General features: G+C 45.8%; 1 protein-coding gene across 2 annotated transcripts in view; it reads left to right on the top strand.

The window, feature by feature from the left end:
* fbxl18 (F-box and leucine-rich repeat protein 18) overlaps positions 1 to 18,421 on the top strand; it is a 34,334-nt gene continuing 15,913 nt past the window's right edge. Inside the window, exons 1-3 of one of the 2 annotated variants that reach the window (XR_013937286.1) lie at positions 1 to 187; positions 2,542 to 3,031; positions 16,700 to 17,826. Coding sequence is in view for 1 of the 2 variants with exons in the window: in XM_080524139.1 (XP_080380265.1) it covers positions 11 to 187; positions 2,542 to 3,027; positions 16,700 to 17,826 (1,790 nt within the window). In the remaining variant the exon portion in view is untranslated. The remainder of the gene's footprint in view (positions 188 to 2,541; positions 3,032 to 16,699; positions 17,827 to 18,421) is intronic. The other variant, XM_080524139.1, reaches the window with a different exon arrangement.

Below are 18,421 nucleotides of genomic sequence, written 5' to 3'. Positions count from 1 at the left end.
AGAGGATGGGATGCCATCCGTCTCTATTGGGATTTCCGATTTTTCTGATGAGATTCTTCTGAGCATCCTGTGTTACATTCCTGTGTCCGACCTCCTCCTCAACGTGGCGCGCGTCTGCCGCAAACTCCACAACCTCTGCCATGACAAGACCCTCCTCAACACCGTCTGCCTGTCCGAGGAGTACATGGTAATTCAAAGACTACACACACACACACACACACACACACACACACACACACACACACACTCTGAGCTATGACTGTAGCCTGGGGCATTATTGTGTTTTTCAGTCACTCTTAAGGTCTTTCCACACCAATGCGTGCGTTTTCGTTACGCACAGAGACCTTGCACACCGGTCCGTTGCGGAGTCCGTTGCGTTTTTTTACGTTATGCACTCTACATTCTAAATGCTTGATTTAGCAAAAGGTACAAACAACTGAGAGCAATATAACTAAAACCAAATGGTAGACCACAACAGTAGAATGTATTATCAATAGAAAAGTACAATAAATCTTTATTTCTTTTAACAAAGCGAGGTGTGCATCTCCTGCAGTGTGATATCTGTAATCATACCATTTGTAGACTCGCCGCTCAGGGTTGCCAGATGGGATTGAGAATTTCCAACCTAACCACAGTCTAAAAACGGCTAAATCCACCAAAAACCAGCCCATCTGGCAACCCTGTCTCCGCTGCATCAGAGTCTACTTGTTGCGCAAAATAGGCCAGGGTTTGTCAAATCCTTTGTTGGGCATCTCGTTTCTTAAGTCCTGGGAAATTGTGGCATTTCTTTACTGTTTGCCATCTGGTCTAGGAATACCCAGGGAGACGCAGACAGCAGAAGTAGAATAGAATAGTAGAATAGAAAAAGAAACCTCTATAACCATGCTGAATTATGTACCTGTATGATGCACTGGCAGTCTGTGACAGTGTGAACCTGGCCGGACCCTGCCCTTCTGCCTGAGTTTGAGTATGATGCTGCCCAAATGAATGTTATTGTTTAGTGCCGTACGCTTTCGTGGTATTATATTGTGTGAATTATCATCTGTATGTTGTTTTCTTTCACTCGACTAACCGCCGAGATAATACTTGAGACTTGTACTTCCGTAAACATTAATCCAACTGTCCTGCAGTTGTAATTTGACGATGTGTCCCAGTCTATACCATGGCGGAGTGGTCAATAACAACTCTCAAAAGGCTTTTGACGGACGCGAAAAACGCAGAAAATCGAACCTGTTCCTGATTTTTTTTTGACGGACGAATATTACGGTGTTGTTAGATGGTGCGAAGCTACCATCTGTGGGATTATGACTGAATGCCTCTAAGTCAGAATCCCCCCTAAACGGAACGATACCGTAGCGCCGCGGACCTTCGGTTGGCCCAGGATAGCCGGTCCTTCGGGGCCGGTGAGTAGAGCCGTTCGTGACGGGGTTGGGGTGCGGCCGGATGAGTGTCGCCCCTCTCCTGATACGCACCGCATGTTTGTGGAGGACCTGGTGCTAAATCACTCGTAGACGACCTGATTCTGGGTCAGGGTTTCGTACGTAGCAGAGCAGCTCACTCGCTGCGATCTATTGAAAGTCAGCCCTCGATCCAAGCTTTTGTCGGACGGGAAGCGTGTGCTGTCCCTCCTCCTTCCTTCCCCTAATGAGTTATATTACGGATTCGGTGTGCAAGCGTGATTGACACAACATGAGTTCTAATTTATTTTTTTAACGGACGTAAAAAACGCATTGGTGTGCAAGGGCCTTTAGGGTGTGTTCTCACTAGAACATTTGCTTGAATCAGAGTTTTGGATAAAAGTAGCTTTGCTCTGCGTCGTTTGGAGCTGTGAGAATGTGCATTCGAAGTCACTCCCGGAGAAAACAACCGACGCATCACTTCACTTTTGGTGAGAACGCTGCTTGAGGCTGTCCATAGGAAAACAACAGCGCATGTTGATCTGGATAAAAGCGGAAGCGTGAAGATCTATTTCCCGCTCATGCTCATATTGATCTTGATTTGCCATTATCTGGCACCAAAAACCAAAAAGAAGTGCTAGTAGGGCAAATGCCATACGTTGTTGTTTGTCCATCATTCGTGTCTCTGTTGAATTCCCTCAAACATTTTCTGACCAATCAACTACCACGTCTGTTGCTTTGATTGCTTGCTTTGATTGCTTCAATGACGTATGTTGCTTCGATTACAAATGTGTTACTTCGTTTACATAAAGGGCTGTGAGAACACAAATCAGATAAATAATTTATGCAACAATGTTGCAATCTCATCCACTTGCTCCGGGTCATGATTCGGATTTTCATGTGAGAACATGATCTTAATGTCCTGAGGAGAATTTTCTGCCGGGTTAAATGTATTGAGAGGGTGAGTCTATGGTAGATGCTAAGTGGGATCCTTGGGACGACCCTACCCTATCCCCTACTCTTAACCCAAATCGTAACCTGAAACCTAACCTTAAAACCTTAACCGTTTTAAGTGTCATTCAGGGTTCCTGATAATTTGTCATTCGTTGTTTCCTGTTTCCTGATTCTGAACACTCATCCACAGGCCAGCGACATCAGTGCGTGCCAAGTTCTGAAGCAGCTGTCCAATCGAGTTCAGTCCCTCAGCCTGAGCGGCTGCTATTGGCTGTCTGGGTCCACCATGGAGCAGCTGAGTCGCTGCCGATCCGTGGTGCACCTGGACCTGTCGGGGTGTCGCCTCACCTCCCTCCGCCTCTCCCGCCTCCTCCCGGCCCTCTCTCTTCTCCGCTCTCTCGCTTTCGATGTGGCCCCCGGGTTCGACTCGGCCCAGCTGAGCTCGGAGTGCAAGGATTCGCTGAGCCGCCTGTCGGCGCTGAGACAGACACTGTTGACGCCCAGTTACGGCGTGGTGCCCTGTTGTTGCAGCCTCCTGAGGTTGGGGCTGCAGTTGGAGATACCGGACGTGACCAGAGAGGGCGCCAGTGTCTGCTGCCAGCTGATGATGGGCCAGAGCAGTGTGCCACACTACCAACAACTACAGGAGTTCACGGCCCGCCTTGCACCCGGGGAGGTAGGTATGTGTGTGTTCTATTAACGCTGGTGTGTGTATATACAGGACACTACAGAAGTATTTTCTTCTCTTGTCTTTATACTTGTTTCAGGGTGCCGGTCAACGTGTCCAGGAAGATTTCAATGTCCCGGACAAACAGGAGAAATTCCGGTCATCATATTAAAATATAATATAGGTGTTTGTTGCGGTAATTAGCTGTTGTGTAGCCTATATATGCCATTTAATGTCTATTTCTCATCCGATACGATAAGATGCAAGCTATATAGTAATATAGGCCTTCATGATTCGCATGCGCTATGCCATATGTGCAGGGCTGTATCCGTGCCACACTGGGCAGCCTAGTCACCTTTGCTACTTTGAATAGCTTTTTTCTAGGGGTGCAACGGTTCTCGGTTTTTTTACGGACTGTTCGGTTCGCGTTCCACGGTTCAATACACTAGTGAACCGTGACGGTTTTCGGTTTATCCTGTGTTTCATTCAAAGTCGGATGTTTGTTCATGGCGAGCGGAGTTGAGAAGATGGCAACAGTTTGAGGAAGCCCTGGATTGCTACAAATCTGCGTTGTGGAGTCATTCATTCTGGTTTTGGTATTGAATGAGGGATTGAAAACAGTGAACAGAAACGCGTGTCGCAGAAATGCTTCACTTGTGTCCTATATGCGCTTAAAATGTGCATAATGGGTATATGGGATACAGCTCTCATAGCTAAAGGGCATTTTTACTTTAATTTCTTCCTCTCCTATTTTATACTAGTCCTCAAGCCTAAGAGGCACTTTTTTTGTGACGCCAGCTGGTGAAACCATAAACCACTCGCGTGAAACGGCTATACTTTGTGTTATGGGTTCATTGTTATTGTTTGAGGCTAACGATAAGTGATACATGGCTTGTAAACATACTTTAATTGTAGGACGTGTTCAAAAGCAAGGACTGTGTGATCATCTAATTATGTGTAGTTATGTGTTTTTAGCATGTTGATGTTCTATCAGCATGTTGTGATGTTATTAAAATACAGTTTAGACATTTGTAGCGCTGTGCTTTGTTAGCCGCTAGCTGTTAGCAGCGTTTGCTTCCGTTTTTCTGGATGACAGAGAGTTTAACCCGATATGTGCCTGGCGTTCAAATGGGTCTAACTTCGTCATCTTTTTTCAGATTTCGACGTATGACACATCATTTGAAAGCTTATGATCTGTATTTCCAGTCAACAAGTCACATTTGAAATGTAATTTTTTTACATTTGAAAGTGTTTTTTGTTTATATATATTTATATTATACAATATACCAGTCATATTCTGGAATGTGTCTAAATGTTAAAGTTCCATAAGTATAAGCAAAATAAAGTAAAGTAACAGTTTGTAGCATTTAAAAAAAAAAAGAGAAACTTACCGAACCGAAACTGCGACCCAAAAACCGAGGTTCATACCGAACCGTGAGCCAACTGAACCGTTGCACCCCTAATTTGTAAAAGAAGATAAATAGAATAAAAACCTGAAGGCACTAAAACTAGAAATCAGACAGTAACTCTTTTTTTTTTACAATGCTGAATGCTGCTTTTTAAATTGTTTTAACTTTAAACCAGTTGGTCACTGAGTACTGCAGAGTACTGTTTTTGTTGCTTGAATAAAGGCTGGCAGTCTTTAATAGCCAACTGTTGTTGTGGACTATACTGGGGAAGTATTTGTTATTATTCAGGAGTAAAACAATAAATACAAATATCGGATTGATATCGGTATCACAGATACCTGAAGCCCAGGTATCGGTATCGGTAGTGATCGGGACATCCCTACTATATTCCAAAACTTGATAGATTAAACATTACTGACCCTTAAAATGCCCCCAGGGTGCTTTTCACCAGTATTGAACGGACGGACAACCTTCCAGACCTGCAGTATCCCGACATCTATAATTACCTTAACAGAAAATGTCCCGCAACATGTTAGTGAGCAACAGGCTTCTTTCAGCTTAGCCTTTGTTAGCCCTGCAAAATCCATGCCATAATGCATAGCTCAAACTTGCCTATTAGTATAATAAAATGGTCAGAAACCGTAATAAAAGCCTGTTAAATAGATAAGATATTAACGTTAGGAAGTGTTGTATTCTGTACAGCGCTCTTTTCGCTTCTAGCACGTTTAATTGCAGTAATCCATTTATGTCGTCTTTCGGGATCTTTGGGAATCTGATAAAATGCTCTCCCTTTTACTGTTCTGGCATCTCTCGCTCACTATGGTGGCCCGCGAGGCAGGGTTGCCAGATGGGGCGGTTTACCACCGAATGGGCTACTGGATTTAGCGGTTATAGACTGGTTAGGCTGTAAATTGTCAATCCCATCTGGCAACCCTGCCGCTAGGGAGGCTATTACCGCTGTTTCTTCATCGTATAGGCTAGCCTACACATTAATACATAAATAAATAAAAATATAGCCTATATATTCGTCTTTTTTAATATAGAAGGCATCAGAATATGTGACAATTTAATTTTTGCAAATTGTATTCCGGACATTATGACCGAAGAGGTTTAAATATGTCGGACTTCAACAGATTTTACCGGACAAAGACGGAAATCCAGACTTGTTTGGATTTTAAATCAAACAATTACTATGAGGTTAAAGTATAGATTGTCAGCTTTTATTTGAGGGTATTTGCATATATTACACTGAACAAAAATATAAACGTTATATAAATATTAACACTTGTTTTTGCTCCTAATTTTCACTAATTGTAATCAAAGACCTAAGACTTTTTCTATGTTCACAAAAGGCCCTTTTTTGCTGAGATAATCCATCCACCTGACAGGTGTGGCTTATCCAGATGCTGATTAGACAGCATGATTATTACACAGATGTGCCTTAGGCTGGTCACAATAAAAGGCCACTCTACAATGTGCAGTTTTATCACATAGCACAATGCCACAGATGTAGCAAGTTTTGAGGGAGCGTGCGATTGGCAGGAATGTCCACCTGAGCTGTTGCCTGTGAATTTAATGTTCATTTCTCTACCATAAGCTGTCTCCAAAGGCTTTTCCGAGAATTGGAATTGGAAACGACTTTGGAGACGGCTTATGGTAGAGAAATTAACATCCAATTCACAGGCAACAGCTCTGGTGGAACTTGCGACACCTGTGGCATTGTGATGTGTGATAAAACTGCACATTTTAGAGTGGCCTTTTATTGTGACCAGCCTAGGGATGCACCGAAATGAAAATTCTTGGCCGAAGCCGAATTTAAGGAAACACTTGGCCGAATACCGAATACCGAATACCGAATGTGTATCGGCAGTTTTTAATTTTATCATTGCATAAACTAAATACATTTTGCTTTTCATTCATGCTTCTCAAAGAAAGAAATTGAGATTGAAAAAAAATAACTTTTATTGAACATTCCAGCAGACATCAGTCTATACCAACAAAGCACAATAAATAAAATAAAGATGGCTGCGAAAAAGATGAGTATCTAAGAACTCTCCCACACTCTCACTGTAAACACTCATAATGGGTGTAAAAGGTGTCCTTTGTTTATTTATATATCTATATATTTATATCACTGAATATCTTCAACAAATTGCACTTCGTGTTCACACTGTAGAGAAAAAATGCAGTGCTACAAAAATAATAATGAACGAATCTAACTCAATGAAATGTCCGTGTTCAGTTTATGAGAGATCCAGATCGGATCAGTATAGGTATTATCTTCGCCACTAGATGGCGCTGGAACTTCATCAAAACATGCCCACTATTCGGTGGTAAACATTCGGTGTTTTCACACATTCGGCCGAATACCGAATGTGCTTTATTTTGCGATATTCGGCCGAATACATTCGGTGGCCGAATGTTCGGTGCATCCCTAGACCAGCCTAAAGCAGAGTACACACTAGACGATTTTAACCCCGATTTAGCTGTCGCCGACCAGTTTTTGCGGTCGGAGACAAAATCCTCCAGTCGTTGCAAACCCGGGGATGCGCCGTCTCCGACGCTCGTTTAATGTGACAGGCTCAGAGACTCAATCGGAGGGCCGCCGACCCCGTCGTTAGGGCCGTCGCTGGGCTCCAGATCTTTTCAAACATGTTTCATTTTATCGGCCGACGGAACTACATTCTGCTAGTCTGAGATGGGCAACGACCCGTGTGGACAGCACAGCCAATGAGAGGTCGAGGAAATGCAGCGCGGAGGAGGCGTGAAAGTAGAAATGGCTATTTATATAATAGTAAATAGCCTATTATATAAATAGCCATATATGTATATGTATATGTATATGTAACTCCTGCCATATGGGCGGGGCCTGAGTTCTATTTTAAATAAGTGGCGGTATTACCTGTAATAATAAACTATTCAAATTATGACGATCAGTGCCTCCATTAACTATGTGGAAGTATTTTAAGGACTTCCTTTTTAATCCTTTTAATGTATTTATGTTTTAATATATCATATGAATTGCCTATTACCTGTTTATGACACAACACAGTGGCTTTAAATGCAAATACCAAAGGGTATATATTTATTTACTAAATGCTACATTTAAAGTGTTGGTAGTCAATTATAATGTTATACAAAGTCAATAGACAATATTCGCAATACAATGTCAACAGACAATATCACAATATCACATAACAAAATATAGGCTCAAAGCCTATTCCAATTCCTTTCAAGGAAATAAATGTAATGTTTCCAATAAACTCAGTCAACTCAAAGGATTCACAATTGTACAATATATCATTCAGTAAAATAAAAAGGTGGGCCCACACTCACACACACACGCACTCTGTAACTCAGTCCATTAACCAGTGTTACCGTTGCAGCTGACGTTGCTTGTGAGCGGGGGGGCCTTGAAACTGTTATGGCCACTAAACTCGTCCACACGAGCCCAAAACAAAAGCTCGTGCGTGGTTCAGTACTCACGTAACCTCGTGGGGAACTCGTAGGTAAACGAGGGGTTTGAAAGATGGTGTAAAAAGAGGCAGAGATGAGGGGGGATGGGGTCCAGCGCTCTCCCACGAGTGCAGGAGAATGATTGAAGGACACGGGCGCGAAGATTCACTGGACGGTCTCGAGTTACTCCAGGCGATTGGAAACGGTCTCCTTGTCCACCGGAGAGCTTTTCTGTTGCTTGGTCTCTCGACTTCCAATTCTGAATTAACAGAATACACTGAGCTACAAAATCCAATAGCTATTTCGTTTTGATATAGCTAGAAACTATTTATCACTCAGCAAATGCTAGCAACATGCTAACGTAATTATGCTAAGCTAACCGCTTGCCGCGATTAGCTCTACAGTCAAATATAACATACTACAACGAGTAGATGTAGCTTATAAACAAACACCAGACATATGTATTTACCTCTGGTAGCTTCAATGTGCACCAACATCCAAAGGAATAACTGTTCGTTGATTCCCGAATTGTTACACACAGCATATACAAGTCTTACTTCACTCGACGATGTCCTCAAACATTCTGACACGTTACTTAGTGCAACCTAACGCTATTAGTACAAAGTCCCGCCCCCTCTCTCTCAGCATACATTACAGTTGGCTAGCTCTTCCCGATGGACCCATGAAATAAAGAAATGAATGAATGACATATAACCAATGAGCGAACTCACATTAGAGCTTGTAAACAAGTACACATTATAAACTTATAACAATGTTAATAACCGTGTACATAACCATGAAATGATGCTTATTTATTAAATGGACTTATTTATTGAAATGCTCATAGCTCACTTTAGTAGCTGGGCTACACTCTCCCCCTGCTAAATGTCTGATGTCCTCAGCAGACTCAATAAACAAACTTTAATTCAAAAACATAAAAGGGTGTAGCGTGAGCTGACTTTGCCTACTCTAGGTCTTTCTAATCTTAATAACCACACCTCGGTGGAAAATGGTAAGAGGTTTGTCCCTTGCTCTACCAGGCTCATCATAGGTAAGTCTCATTATTGGATTTACTAATCTTTTTGGCCTAGCTTGTTTAGGGGAACGTTTTGCCTGTGATCTAGTGGACATTCTTCTATCATCTTCCTCACTGGAAACTGGTTCCGCTTCTGAGTCAGTTTCTGGTGCAGTCTCTGGGTTCCGGTCTTCTTGGGTGCAGTGATCTGGCTCTGAACGACTGTCACTTTCTGACTCTGACTGACTGTTGCTTGCTGAATCTGCATGATTGTCACTTGCTTCCATATGTGCTTCACTCTGTCTTGGACTTAGAGTGGACCTTTCTCTTCTCTCCAGGACCTTCTCTAGGTATGTTCGATAGGATGGCCCGTTTGGCCAGCTGCACTCCAGATCGGAAGAGTCCGAGGATTCACATTCGTGTTGTACTTTGTGGTCGGTTGTCACTCTCTTTTCCTTGTCCGTAGTCACTCTCTTTTTCTTGTTCTGAGTCTCTGTTCGAGTTCTAGGCCTTGAGGGCACGGGGTCATCATTGACTGCTACTGGCATCCGCACCAGCTCTCCTATGGGCAGGAGATGATCTCGATGTAGGGTTTTGACCTTCCGTTCCCACTCTCAGGTTTCACCTTGTAGACAGGCAGGTTTGGCATCTTCTCTGTGACGATATATGGAGTCTCACACCATCGATTCTCCAGCTTGTGTTTCCCTTTGAGGCCTAGATTTTTGATAAGCACTCTGTCGCCAGGCTCTATATTCTGAAACCTGACTCTCTTGTCGTATGCCTTCTTGTTGCGAAGATGTGTTTTGTTCGAGGCCTCCGTAGCCATCTGGTAGGCCTTCTGAAGATCTTGCTTGAGCTTTGTGACATATGACGAGTGCTGACGTTCTCCATCATCGGGCTGTGTCCCGAAGCATACATCCACAAGGAGTTTGGCTTCTCTCCCGAACATTAGAAAGTAGGGAGAGTATCCTGTGGAGTCACATTTGGTGCTATTGTACGCATGTACGAGATGTACAACATGTTGGCTCCAGTGTCGTTTCTTTTCTTGGCTTAGCGTGCCCAGCATGGACAGCAATGTCCGGTTGAATCTTTCCGGCTGTGGATCACCCTGTGGGTGGTAGGGGGTCGTTCGGGATTTCCTTATGCCCATTATCCTCAGCAGTTCTTTGATCACTTTAGACTCGAAGTCTCGTCCTTGGTCGGAATGGATTCGAGTTGGTAGTCCATAATGCACAAAATACTTCTCCACTAATATCTTGGCGACTGTGAGGGCCTTTTGGTTTTTGGTCGGGAAGGCCTGTGCATATCTCGTAAAGTGGTCCGTTATACTAACACATTGCTGATTCCCTTTGAATCCGGCTCCATGGACAGGAAATCGATACAGACAAGGTCCAGTGGCCCAGCACTGACTATTTGGTGCAACGGGGCAGCTTTGTGGCTTGGCCTTTTCCTTAGAATGCACTCTCCGCAGTTCTTCACATACTGCTCGACGTTGGCAGCCATCTTTGGCCAGTAGAAACGGCTTCTTATCATGTCAGTCGTCCTTTCTGCTCCCAAATGACCTAAGTCATCATGCATGGACTTCAAAACCACTGGCCTGAACTCAGCTGGTAGCACAAGCTGCTGGATGTTCTCTCCTGAATGGCTTTGGCTCAAGCGGTACAGCAGCCCATCCTTCATGACGAACTTTCCCATTTCCTTCTTCATGGACTGGATGTCAGGAGAAGGCACTACATCCTTAAGCCAATCACCATGCTTCACTGCATGAATCGTCGCTCCAATCACAGGATCTTGGCCCTGAGCCACGATGAGCTCTTGTCTGGACAGCTGTCCAAGAGTGTTCATGTGCACGCTTGTGGGGAAAGCGTATACGTCGGGCACACACTCAGGGGACGCTCCAAGTTGTTCCGCAAACCTTGGTGAGGCTTGGGAGGATCCCAGGACACCGACCTGCTGGCAGATGGACTTGACACCAGACTGGGGTATACTCTTCCAGTCGGAATCCTCTTCTCTGGGCTCCAGCCTTGACAGTAGGTCTGCATCGATGTTATTCCGGCCAGGTCTGTAGATGATGTCAAAGTTGTACACTGACAAGTCTGACAGCCAGCGATGTCCAGTTGCGTTGAGCTTTGCAGTGGTAAGGACATACGTCAGAGGATTGTTGTCTGTACGTACCGTGAAACGGGCTCCATATAGATAGTCGTGGAACTTTTCGACGAGGGCCCACTTCAGTGACAAGAACTCTAGCTGGTGGATGGGGTAGTTCCGTTCTGAAGAGCTCAACTTTCGGCTGGCGAATGCCACTGGCCTCAGGCCTTCTGGGTAGTCCTGATAGAGCACTGCGCCGAGGCCGGCCAGACTAGCATCCACATGCAGGGTGTAAGGTTTGCTGGGGTCTGCGAACGCCAGGACTGGGGCGTTGGTGAGGCAGTGTTTGATTTTCTCAAAGGCCTCAGTGCACGACTGGTCCCATCTCTCTCCGAAGGGTTCTCGCTCATCCAGGTACACCTCACTTTTTCCCTTTCCAGGTCTTTTCCCACGCTGGGTGGGGGCGTACCCCTTCGTTAACTCCGTAAGGGGACGGACAATGGGTGAGTAGTTGTGGAGGAATCTACGATAATATCCACAGAAACCCAGGAACGACTGCAATGTCTTCAGGTTGGTGGGCCTAGGCCAGGCGGTGACAGCCTCGATCTTTCCCGGATCGGCAGCAACACCATCAGCCGAGACGATGTGGCCGACATATTTGACCTTTGTCTGACAGAAGTGGCATTTGTCGATCGAGATCTTGAGGCCAACTTCTCGGAGTCGGTCGAGGACTTTCAGTAGTCTCTCCTCGTGTTCTTCCAATGACTTGCCAAAAACGATCAGGTCGTCGAGATAGACCAGTACTTGGAGGAGGTTCATGTCTCCGACTGCTTTCTCCATCAACCTTTGGAAGGTTGCAGGCGCTCCTGTGATGCCTTGGGGCATTCTTTCAAACTCATAGAATCCGAGAGGACAGATGAACGCAGTTTTTTCCTTGTCCTCTTCGTTCATAGCTAATTGGTAGTAGCCACTCCTCAAGTCTAGGACAGAGAACCATTTGCTGCCAGACAGAGAATCCAGAGCCTCGTCGATCCGGGGCGTGGTGTACTGGTCAGGGACAGTTCGGCTGTTCAGTGTACGGTAGTCGATACACATCCGGATCGCTCCATTTTTCTTTCTGACAACGACTATTGGTGAAGCATATGGGCTTCTGGATTCTTTGATGATGCCCCCAGCCAATAGCTTCTGGATATGTTGTCTCACGTCATCGATGTCTGCAGGTGCGATGCGCCTGGATCGTTCACGGAAGGGTCTCTGGTCTGACATGCGGATGCGATGCTCCACTCCTTTTGCCAGTCCCACATCCAGTTCGTGTAGGGAGAATGCGTCGCCTCTCTCAGACAGCTTTTGTCGGAGTCGTGCTTTCCACTCTTCAGGAACAGGTGAGTCTCCGAAATCGATCAGACTTGTGTCAAAGTCCTCTGAGGCTGACGGTTGTTTTGACACCGCTGTGACTACATCGGTGCGGCACAGGCGGCCTAGGATGGTTCCGACAGGTATGGTTGCATCCTTGAGGGACTCATTCTGGATAAGCACTGTGAACCGGTTCACATCAACCGCATGACTTGGAATCACCATGGACTGTAGGAGCACCCCTGCAGGGAGAGGGCTCATGGAGGAGGATTCCACCATCAGGATCTCATCGGGCAGTGGCTGCTTTGTCTCCACTTTACAAGTAGCCTGACAGCTGCGTCCAGCAGCTAGTGCCAACGAGCCGGGACCCTGCCACCTCTGATCTTAGGCTTTGGATCTCTGACAGTTTGTTTTCAGCTTGTGGTTGGGCGTTGACTGAGCGCACCGTAGCTGGATTTAGTTTAGCTCTGGAGGCTTCATATTCCTCTTCTGTGCGGATCCCCCGCAGTAGGTCAAGGAACGTGGGCGGGTTATCCTTCCGTTCTCTCAGTCGCAGCTGGATCAACATCAGGTCAGCATCTACTGCTCCTTTAAGCAATTGCTCCACTCGAGCTCGATCCATGTTACTGGCCGGTAGGCCGCCTCATTGTACAACTTTGGAGAGAGAGCGCTCCAGTCTTCTAAAGAAATCAGACAGTTTTTTTCCAGATTGTTGGCGCTGCAGTCGGAACGCGAAGTAGAGATCATCTCCAGATTCCGCCAGTCCAAATGCACTTTCCAGAGCTTCCAAGCACTTTCCGGGGGTTATGTCGGTGTCGGATGAGCGCACAGCCTTCACTACTTCATATGCCTGCCCCTTTAAGCTTTCCATAATCCTTCTCCGTTTCTCTTTGGGTGCACAGTCACTCTCCTCCACCATCAGGTAAGCCTGCTCCATCCAATGGTCGAATGTTTCTTCCCCGGCTGGGGTAGGCACAGTACCTGAGAAGGTGCGCAGACGTCGGTATCCTCCACTTTCTGATGAGGGCTTCACGGTTTTGTCTAGCAGGTCACCAACTGCACGTAGGATGGACTCTACGGAGGAGGGGGCTGCCTCTGGGTCGGTGAATAGAGCCTTTACATCTCCCATTGACTTGCCCTCCGCTTGAAGCAGAGCATGTAGCTTGGTGATGAACTCCTCAGTTTCTACTTGAACTTCCGGCACAATATAGATTGGCCATGCTTTTTCTCCCTCTGCTGGAGGTATTTTCGGGGGAACAGCTGGATCAGTTACTGTTCCTCGGCACTCACAGAGCACCAGGAGGTCATCTGATGTCTCACTTACTATCCTACCTCTCACGCGCACACGTCCCAAGTACTTTATAGTCTGTAGAACTTCTTCTATTTTTGCTATTTCTGTGTTGCCTGGGACAACAATCATAAGCGCGTTCTTCTCATCTACTGCCTCTCCTCTACACCAGTTCTTTAACTTGGTTACAAACATAGTGTTTTACTTTACTTATGGTTGTTGTTCTAAACTTGAGTTGAAACTTTTGTATTTTACTGAGTTGACTATTTAGTTTGTTTGGAAACCACGTGATCTCAGCGGAGCCTCCAATGTAACCCCTGCCATATGGGCGGGGCCTGAGTTCTATTTTAAATAAGTGGCAGTATTACCTGTAATAATAAACTATTCAAATGATGACGATCAGTGCCTCATTACGGTGATAAACACAACAGTTGCTGCTGCTTGTCCCTCAGTGTCTTTTGAATCTTGTGGCCTCTGATGATTGGCTGGTGTGGCCTCTGATGATTGGCTGGATAATTTCCCAATTATCAAGGGGGGTGGATCCCCTGGACTAGGACTCATCTCCTGTGTAGATTTTAAAGAGACACACACACACACACAGACAACCAGAACAGACACTACTACAGCCACAAACATATAGACAGACAACCAGGCTACTGATAGCCGTCACACCCCCACATCTAATTTTTATGCTTTTCAAAATCATCTCATGGGCCGGATTAAACTCGTTCACGGGCCTGATCCGGCCCACGGGCCGTATGTTTGACAACCCTGATGTAAAGGATGCTGTGATCATCCACCACTCTTGTCTTCCATGGACGTCCAGACCTTTTTGTGGTGCCGAGCTCACCAGTGCGTTATTTTTTTCTCAGAATGTACCAAACAGTTAATTTGGCCACTATTAATGTTCCCGCCATCTCTCTGATGGATTTTGTTTTTGTTTTTGCAGCCTAAGGATGGCCTTTTTCACTTGCATTGAGAGCTCCGTTGACTGCATGTTGTGCGTATACAGCAACGGCTTCCAAATGCAAATGCCAATCAACTCAGACCTTTTACCTGCTTAATTGATATAGGAATAATGAAGGAATAGCCCACACTGGCCCATGAAACAGCTTTTGAGTCAATTGTCCAATTACTTTTGGTCCCTTGAAAAAGAGGGAGCTACATATTAAAGAGCTGTAATTCCTAAACCCTTCCTTCAATTTGGATGTGAATACCCTTACCCTAAAGCTGAGAGTCTGCACTTTAAGACCATATTTATTATATAACTGTAACTTGAATATGTTTTTGTAAACAGTTAAAATAACACAAATGTCTGTCTGTGTCCAAACTGTAGTCCCCTGTAATTTCCATGGAATCCCAAGCTGTGTCGACCGGGCATTTTCGCCGTTCACACATGAGCCAAATGCCGGTAGATTCCCGTGTTGCTCCCTTTCACACATGTCGGCAAATCCCTGGTTGCGCGATCTACTTGAATACATGCATTCAACTGGATGCAGAACTGGAGCGGGACGGGCGTGTGGGACTGCCATGTACCATATATATATATATCTGCATATCATACCTCCGTTTTGTATTGAAAAATATGATGATAGCTCTGATGATATAGCTCTGCGCTGCGGGCTATGCGTGATGCAAGACAGCTGAGAGGAGACAGACACAGTGCACACACACTATCACAAAATGTACATTTGATAAGTAAAAGTAAGCTAGCTAAGTAAGTAATCTAGCTAACTATGATTGGAAACGAAGTACTATCCAGTTAGATAGAAGATGTAGTTGTGTTGTCCTGCTGGTCTTGCTGCCTGGGTTTGAACAGACTTTGGGATCAACTACAATGTCTCCATAGGCTACATTAGAACTTCGCATCCTTTGAAAAAATGTGTGGGGTGTAAGGATCTTGTAACTTCGCAAACAATAATTCTTAATGATAAGTCTGGTACTGCTTATGTTCTAAATGGAACAATCAAATTAAGTTGAATTTCCACCGATTTGCATTGTTATAAGATTGTGTTGAATCGTGATGCATCGAAGTTGGAAGATGAATCGTATGTGTTGAATCGTGATGCATCGAAGTTGGAAGATGAATCGTATCATACCAAATTGGTAGCTGTAACATGTGTATCGTTAATGTATGGGATCGTTGGCTATGTATCGAGATGCGTATCGCATCGACCTGGGGATGGAGATTCCCATCCCTAGTATACAGTGATTCCCTATTCGTTGCACTCGTATTATCTGGTGACGTCTGGTAATTTGTAATAAGGTTGTAATAGGTCGTCTGTGTCGTCTGTGTTCCCGTGTGAATTGGCCATGTCCGTAAAAATATCAGTAATAATTCCACCAAAATGACCTACCCTATTTGGCTGATTACGGAGGTCCTGTGATAATAGTAATCATGCAAATCGGCCGGTAATTTGGGGTGTGTTTGTTTTCTCCTCCCCTTTTTTTTTTGCTGCATGTTCAAGAACTAACCAATGAGAACTAACCAATGCCTTTTGCGCGTGTTGTTCATGAAGCAGTTGTTACATGACATCATATCCGGGGGAATGTCCAAGTAGACTGGGAAGCCTATCCTCAAATTTAAGTCCAATAAAATGGTTGTCATTTCTAAATGATTCAACCAATATACACAAATAACCTCAAATAAAATCTATTCTTTAACCCTATAATATGTATATTATAGTCATTGTTTGAAACCAAACCGAATTGTTTGGCCATAAGGACAACAAATGCTTCACTGTCCCAATACTTATAGAGGACATGTATATATGTATAATACTTATGTAAGACATGTATACGTGTATAATACTTATGTAAGACATGTATATGTGTATAATACTTATGTAAGACATGTATATGTGTATAATACTTATGTAAGACATGTATATGTGTATAATACTTATGGAGGGCATGTATATGTGTATAATACTTATGTAAGACATGTACTATGTGTATAATACTTATGGAAGACATGTATATGTGTATAATACTTATGGAAGACATGTATATGTGTAAAATACTTATGGAGGACATGTACATATATGTGTATAATGTGTGTGTTTGTTGCAGGTGAATCAGACCCTGTTGCTCCTCTACTTGGCGGTCTTCAGCGTTCGTGTTCCGGAACACCTGCGAGTCTTCCTGGTCTCAGTTCCCGGTCCGAACCCCGCCCACTGGCCCGCCGCCGCCTCGTTGGCCCAGAGCCTCGGACGCCACGGCGACCTGGAGGCGCTGCAGCTCCCCCGCTCCTGGCTGGACGCGCCGTTGCTAGGGCGGGCCCTCCACGGCAACTCCCCCACGCACCTGAACTTCAGCCGGTGCCCCGGCCCTCTAAGGACTCAGATCATCCAGTCCCTGCTCGGCGGGGGGGTCAGGGACGCCGCGCGATTGGTCAGTCTGAACCTCGGCGGGATAGGCCACGCCTCTTACCAGGAGTGCGGCGGCGGGGGCCGAGGGGGGGAGGAGGAGCTAGACGCCGGGACAATGAGCCGGCTGGTGACCGGCTGCCCCAACCTGGCGCAGCTCAACCTGAGCCACACGCACTACCATCACCACGACAACCGACGGCACGCTATGCCCGGGCTGGACGGCGACGCGCACCTGTGCTGCAGCCTGGCCAAACTCTCCCGCCTGCGTTCGCTCGCCCTGCCCGTCTGCGCCTTGTCGGATGCGCCCCCCTCCGACGCACCCCCCCACTTCCCCTCCCCTTCCTCCCTGCTGCTGGGCTTACGGAAGCCCCCTCGCGTGGGGCTCCAGAGCTACAGGCCGGGGGGGCCGGAGATGGCCTCCTCCTCCCTCTCCCTCCTCCCCAGGGAAGGCACGGAGGCCCTGGGCGCCCTGCTGGCCGGCTGCCCCTCCCTGGAGGAACTGGAGCTGACAGGTCCCGGCTTCGTCTCGGCCCTGCCCCGCATGGAGCCATGCGCGCGCGTGTGCGCGATGGAGCCGCGGGCGTGCGCCTGGGCGCGGGCCGTAGGGGACGCCGGCGTGGCGGCGTTGCAGGGGGCGGAGGGACTGCGAAAGCTGACCCTGGCCGGGCTGCCGGGGGTCCTGAAAGGGACGGGGCTGGTGCAGGTGGCCGAGCGCTGCCGGAACCTCCGGTCGTTGTCACTGGCCAACCTGGGGTCCTTGAAGACCATGAACTTCAACGCCGCCCTGCTGGAGACGCTACAGCACTGCACGCAACTACGGGAACTCAGGTGTGAGCAGTAGTAGTAGTAGTCGTAGTAGTAGGCTTTATCATTTGTTGGAGGAAATTGAAAGGTTACATTTGGTTTGAGTTTTGGGAAACAGTTTTTTTGTATGTTTATTTAACACTAGAAAAGCCATGAAAAGATGTCTTTGCACTCGATCAAATTTCAGGACCCTCCTTTCATGACTCTTCCTAGATGTGCGTTCTACCACCCAGTATCCTTACATTTTCTAAATCACATCAGGATAAGCTAGTATGAATTAGGGCTGGGTATCGCCACTGATTTCCCAAAACGATTCGATTCCGATTCACAGCTCCCGATTCCATTCACGATTCGATTCGATTCCGATTCGATTTAGTTACAATATCAATTTTCCTTGAATATGAAGAGATTCTCAGAACTAATGCTATATAAATGGTTCAAGGAACCCTATAACATGTAGCATTGTTAAACATATCAATGTTTACATTAAGAATTGACTCCAAAGCAGTTACATGAATGTACGGTACTTCTTATTGGAACATAAATGAACATCATTGACCAACATTTTGCTAAATCAGACACTACAAAAAGTGCTTTTTAATGTGCTTTACTCAGGGTT

The sequence above is a fragment of the Nansenia antarctica genome (genome assembly GCF_963989245.1).
Source record: "Nansenia antarctica genome assembly, chromosome: 2".
NCBI lineage: Eukaryota > Metazoa > Chordata > Actinopteri > Argentiniformes > Microstomatidae > Nansenia > Nansenia antarctica.
The sequence above is the reverse complement of the archived record's forward strand: the minus strand, read 5'-3'. Positions and strand labels throughout refer to the sequence as shown.